This window comes from Schistocerca piceifrons, chromosome 2 (assembly GCF_021461385.2).
Source record: "Schistocerca piceifrons isolate TAMUIC-IGC-003096 chromosome 2, iqSchPice1.1, whole genome shotgun sequence".
NCBI lineage: Eukaryota > Metazoa > Arthropoda > Insecta > Orthoptera > Acrididae > Schistocerca > Schistocerca piceifrons.
The window spans coordinates 999,140,435-999,146,715 of record NC_060139.1 but is presented as its reverse complement, the minus strand read 5'-3'; the positions used below and the strand labels follow the sequence as shown (position 1 = coordinate 999,146,715).

The window sequence follows — 6,281 nt, the reverse complement described above, 5'->3', positions numbered from 1 at the left end:
GTTGATGCCGAATCTGGCTTGAAGACTGTCCATAGGACTCATGACGTTAACTTTCTTAGGTGATTTTTTAGTCTTTTACACGTTTTCTCACTCGCGGTAATTTATATTTTATGAATATACAGGTTGCTGATACGAAATTACATTCTGTTATATACAACGCAAGCTTTTATAGTATACAAACTGCACAGATCAAAAATTGTGTTTTTCTATGCAACTGTATACCAACACTGAACGAACATCCGACGAAAAACGAGGTGGCTCTGTTCTTGTTGTTATACGTTGACAATTAGAAGCCCCTGTCATAAAAAATATTTTCACACTGCCTTTGCCCAATTGAGCACCACGTTACGGGTGTGGATTATTGAGAATCGTTCACCATTAGAGATGCTTATCGTTAATTTTTTACATATGTAATACAATTGAAGTTTTAATACAAACACCAGCACTTTTTTTATATTTTGCAATTTTGTAATTCTAACGTTCCTTTGACGCTACGTCTCTTGGTATGTACGTTGTGTATTTTATGTTGTAGGTTGCGAGAGAAAAAAGTTACAGGAAAAATTTGAAAAGAGTAAAAAATCCCCAGTTTTTCGGCTCCACCATGTTACCAAATGATTCTCGGCATCGAAAATTTGGATTCTGCACTACAGACCATCTGCTGAAACATACCAAAATTTCAAAAAGGTAGGAAATTTTGTAGGATCTAGTGACTTTCTCGACTGCTTTACAAGAGTTTGACGTCCTGACAGACCCTGGTGTACACATCTTTATAAATATTTTACAAATTTGGAGCAAAGTGTGAACTAATTACACTATCAGTTTTACAGATTTCGTATAAAACATTATTATATACCGCATAGTTTAGAGGAAATTGCAAAAACTAGTGGCTGTGGTTACAACTGCATTGAAAATAGAGGGAAGTACCCATTCATAATCCTCGCTGATCATGATAGATATGCACACACTTCAGTTAATGTAACCTTTTATTAGTATTTCCGTAGTAGTAAAACGGGCCCAAGACTACATATGTCTATTGTATTTGAAACATTAAACAGTTGTTGGATTAACTTTCTTTGTCCTTTGTCACATATTTATTGTAGTTGGTCTTTTTTCAATACGTTCGTCCATCTATCCCTTCAAGGAGTGACGACATGCAGTTTACATGTATGAATAGAAAAACACCTGTAAAACAGACGACGTTCAAGCAACGATGTGCTCATGGTCTTAATTTGTAGGAAACATTTTGGTCGTAAAAAGAAGAAAGCAGCTATGGATACGTTGAGAAGAATGCAATACGATTGAGTTCTGGTATGTTTTATCTTTCGTTTCTTACACGGGATGACTGGGCTCATTTTGGGTCCTTTTGAACCAAATCGTAACAGGCTGCAAGTGGGACAAAAAGAAATATTTGGGAGATTTGCTGTTGCGTCGAGCGATTGATAACCAAGGAAAATCTCTCGAACATCTTGGTTAGAACCGACGGAATGGAGTTGATTACATGTTGTTTCTGGACATTGAGTAAACATATCGGTGTTCTTTGTGTGTGTTTTTATGTGTATTGCTAAGTATGGGTAGTAGAATGAAGTCGATAACTCACTGCACGTCTGTCATTTCTCTTCAGAGATGCCAGGGGATATAGTAGTGACGCAAATGTCCTATATTTACGTTTTCTTTGCGTGAGCCTTAATAAACCGAGTTTTTTCTATGCTAAAGCGTGTCATGTTAAAGGCAGGCTATGTCTGAGGTAGCAAGAATTCATCGACACCGAGACAGGCTGCCCTTAAGTCGGTGGCCGAAAAAAATAGTTTGGCAAAAGAGATCAGCTGTTAACATTCTCTGAACACTAACTGCTAATGAAACCACACACTGCCCAATGGAGACACAATATTCACAGACAACTACTCTTACATCACACGTTTTTCGACGTTGGTTTCCTGCACATTAGCCAGTTGAAGTTTCTTCATAGACGTACTCATTGTGTATTTGGCGAAAGAAATTTATCTTCGGCAGGAAAGGAATGGAAACATTTTGAAAAGCAGTTCACTGGCTGATTATATCTGGAACTCATTCCATAACAAATGGAACTTTCATCTCAAAGGGTACATTATTGAATTACTGTTAGTGGCGCATGTCAACTTGACAATGATTGATTGAAACGCCGTGGTCTAACTGTTAAAAAAAGAGGCTTTGCACAAAATATACACAAAATTTATACGAAGATAAAGTACTCTTAGCTTCCTATATAGAATAATCATGTAGCAGTGACACCGAATTTCTAGCGAACGTGATAGAAAATAATTTTTTTAAATTCTCTCCTTTGATTTCATCACATTCTTTCTCTTCTTATAAACATTTTAAACGCGGTCTTCCTGTATTTTCTGTGGTTGAGTCTTTGCTTGACTATTATCTGTGTTTTAACAAAGGCCCGGTTTTTCGCACGTAGTTGTTGTCTGTGTAAGACAATAACGGCATGCTGTATTCCACTATGTCTCTGTTGTTCAAATGAAGGTTTCATGTTATTTTGTTTAATGTATAAACTATAATTACTTCCACTGGTCAGCTACCGTTTTGTATATTTCTTTTCGATTTCTGTAACTGTGTGGGCAAAGTAGCAGACCATTATATTAGTAATAAGGTAATGAAATCGTATGTAGGAGGAGAGAAACTGAAAATCTCCATTAAAAGAACTTGCTATATGTTTTTTTTTCGTTGTATCTCTAAATCTTTTGATATGGATGCCAATAGGATTTCTTTAGATATCGAGACTTAGCTCAAGTGCTCTGAGTCTATTGACTGCCATTTTGACAGCAACTTTTGAATCCAAATGGTGAGGGCTCAACTGCTGACAACTTCTACAGTTTATGCAGATCCTCAACAGAACTTTCTGCTCCGAAGTTCTTCTTTCTTTTTATTTTTTAGGTAGGAATAAAAACTTTCTGCTCCGAAGTTTTTTTTTGTTTTTTTTTTAAAGGTAGGAATAGTTTTCAAGTGCATAATGGTTCTGTTTCTGTGTTAAACTGTAGGTCTACAGTTCTTAGCTCAGATGGAGACATATGAGTAGTACTTCATCAGGACATGTCCACTCTAGCGTTCAACTTCTAGGTTAATAACAACTTTTCTTTAGTGATAAAAAAGGAAACAAATTAAACAGAAAATTATGTTTCACAAAAGTGTTTATTTTTGTGCACAGTTAATTACAAAAATGATACCTGAATCTGCGATGGCGTGTGTTGGATGAAGATGATGGGGTCAGCTGCAGGCGTCAGTGGCTGAATTTCCCATAAGATCCGTAACCTCCGTAGCCCCCACCGATGCCTCCGCCATATCCTGTACTGAAGGCCCCACTGTAGCTGCCATAGCTTCTAGGAAGCCCACCACCGAGGCCACCTGCGATGCCACCGCCAATGGATCCAGCGCTGACCACAACAGGGACTGGCTGGCTCACGACCACCGGCTGAGGAACGGGCACAGGGACTGGCCTAGGCACGCCTACGGGAACAGGGACCGGCCTCTCCACAGGGACGGGATAAGGCTGCGAAACGGGCACCGGGACTGGTCTCTCTACAGGAATGGTGACAGGGACCTGTACCGGGACTGCGACGGTTTTCTCCACAGGCACAGGGTACGGCACGGGAACCTGTCTGGGGATTGTTACTGTGGATACCTGAGGACCGACGGACTCGCCAACGAGGCCGCCTCCAAATCCACCACTGTAGCTGCTGCCGTAACCTACTCCAATGTCGCCTCCGTATCCACCTCCAAGGCCGTAGCTGCTCCCATAATCCCCACTGTAGCTACCGAGGGATGCATCCAGCCCTCGCTTCTCTGTCTTCTTCTCTTCGGCCAAGGCCACTCCAAGGACAAGCACGCACACCTACAAAAACAGTAAATGCTCATTTGGTACTCCCCTGTGCCATAACATACTTCGTAAAACAGAAAAAACGTAAGGCTGTCCTAAGCTTGTCAGCCTAATTTCTTAATGTGGGCCTGAAGACAAAAAAAAAAAAACTGGATAATACTATAGAAGCAAAAACCAAATAAAAAGGAAAAATTCGATTACACTTGAGGCAAATGCCAGCATGATTCCTTTGAAAGAGCACGGTAGACTTCCCTCTCCATTCCTCCGTAATCCTATGGGACTGATGATCTCGCTGTTTTGACCCTGCCCTCAAATCAACTAGCCAACAAACCATTGTTGTTGTTATTGTGGTCTTCAGTCCCGAGACTGGTTTGATGCAGCTCTCCATGCTACTCTATCCTGTGCAAGCTTCTTCATCTCCCAGTACCTACTGCAACCTACATCCTTCTGAATCTGCTTAGTGTATTGATCTCTTGGTCTCCCTCTACGATTTTTACCCTCCACGCTGCCCTCCAATGCTAAATTTGTGATCCATTGATGCCTCAAAACATGTCCTACCAACCGATCCCTTCTTCTAGTCAAGTTGTGCCACAAACTTCTCCTCTCCCCAATCCTATTCAATACCTCCTCATTAGTTACGTGATCTACCCACCTTATCTTCAGCATTCTTCTGTAGCACCACATTTCGAAAGCTTCTATTTTCTTCTTGTCCAAACTGGTTATCGTCCATGTTTCACTTCCATACATGGCTACACTCCATACAAATACTTTCAGAAAGGACTTCCTGACACTTAAATCTATACTCGATGTTAACAAATTTCTCTTCTTCAGAAACGATTTCCTTGCCATTGCCAGTCTACATTTTATATCCTCTCTACTTCGACCATGATCAGTTATTTTACTCCCTAAATAGCAAAACTCCTTTACTACTTTAAGTGTCTCATTTCCTAATCTAATCCCCTCAGCATCACCCGATTTAATTTGACTACATTCCATTATCCTCGTTTTGCTTTTGTTGATGTTCATCTTATATCCTCCTTTCAAGACACTGTCCATTCCGTTCAACTGCTCTTCCAAGTCCTTTGCTGTCTCTGACAGAATTACAATGTCATCGGCGAACCTCAAAGTTTTTACTTCTTCTCCATGAATTTTAATACCTACTCCGAATTTTTCTTTTGTTTCCTTTACTGCTTGCTCAATATACAGATTGAATAACATCGGGGAGAGGCTACAACCCTGTCTCACTCCTTTCCCAACCACTGCTTCCCTTTCATGCCCCTCGACTCTTATAACTGCCATCTGGTTTCTGTACAAACCATAACTTTTTGTTAATTTTGAGCAATAATTTGAAGTTCTCTGTAGATGTAACGATGATGTAACGATGATGTAATTACACGGATTTCTAAACATTTTGTGTAAACTCATATGACGGAGGGAAGTCACGAAGTGAATTGTGATACTAAGTCACTCTAGATATTAAAGTGAACTGATTTTTGGAACAGAGATATAAGAGCTAAGTAAAAGGTGGAGCTTCGTACTATTAACCTTCCAAAAACTGGAAAAACGTTGAGTATGTATCTATACTTATTTTGTAACAATGTGAGAAGAATTATTTACCAGGATCCTCATTGCCACTGCCGTTGATGGAGTTTGTGGAGCAAGCAATGACTGATACCACTGTGGCATCCTGCCGTTCCTTAAATACCTTAGACTCTTTCCCCCACCTGAGGTGGCTGAGACAATTAGAAGGATCCCAGGCATTTACTGGAGCGCGCTCACTCACAAATGGGTGGCGTCAGTTATTTTAATTACATGGAGAGAACAGAGGGAATGGTGACGGGCGTAGCAGCGACAGCAAGACGTTTCCCCTTCTTGAAATTCTAGAATTTCTTATGGAGAGGCCACATACACTAACAGCAGACTGAGAAAAACGGGAGAAAGTGTAAAATAATATGTGTTCTTTTACACATATGCATGCAAGAAATACATACGTGCATGGGCCTGGTCACACACACAGGCACACACACACATGTACACATAAGCTGACTCACATACGTTCACATTCTCCCGATGGCTTTGGAAAGTATGCAGCTATGTCGCTCATGATTTAAATAACGAAACGCTTCAACAGTGACATTTTTTTCTGTATAGCTCAACGCGTTTCATAAGATAATACTCATTATCAAGTGCAAATATTTACACTGGTATTTTTTCTGATGCCTGCATCCGTCCTGTTCTGCCTCTCTTGTTCAGCAGTCGTCTTTGTATAAAAATGGTTCAAATGGCTGAGCACTATGGGACTTAACAGCTGAGGTCATGAGTCCGCTAGAACCTAGAACTACTTAAACCCAACTAACGTAAGGACATCACACACATCCATGCCCGAGGCAGGATTCGAGTCTGCGACCGTAGCGTTCGCCGG

General features: G+C 40.5%; 1 protein-coding gene across 1 annotated transcript; it reads right to left on the bottom strand.

The window, feature by feature from the left end:
• Positions 1-3,155: 3,155 nt before the first annotated feature.
• Positions 3,156-5,516, bottom strand: LOC124777611 (tetra-peptide repeat homeobox protein 1-like). Its single transcript, XM_047253072.1, has 2 exons — positions 5,477-5,516; positions 3,156-3,874 (listed from the first exon to the last, which is right to left on the bottom strand). The coding sequence occupies exons 1-2, from the start codon at positions 5,486-5,488 to the stop codon at positions 3,263-3,265; spliced, it is 624 nt and encodes a 207-aa protein (XP_047109028.1). The 5' UTR covers positions 5,489-5,516; the 3' UTR covers positions 3,156-3,262.
• Positions 5,517-6,281: the final 765 nt, after the last annotated feature.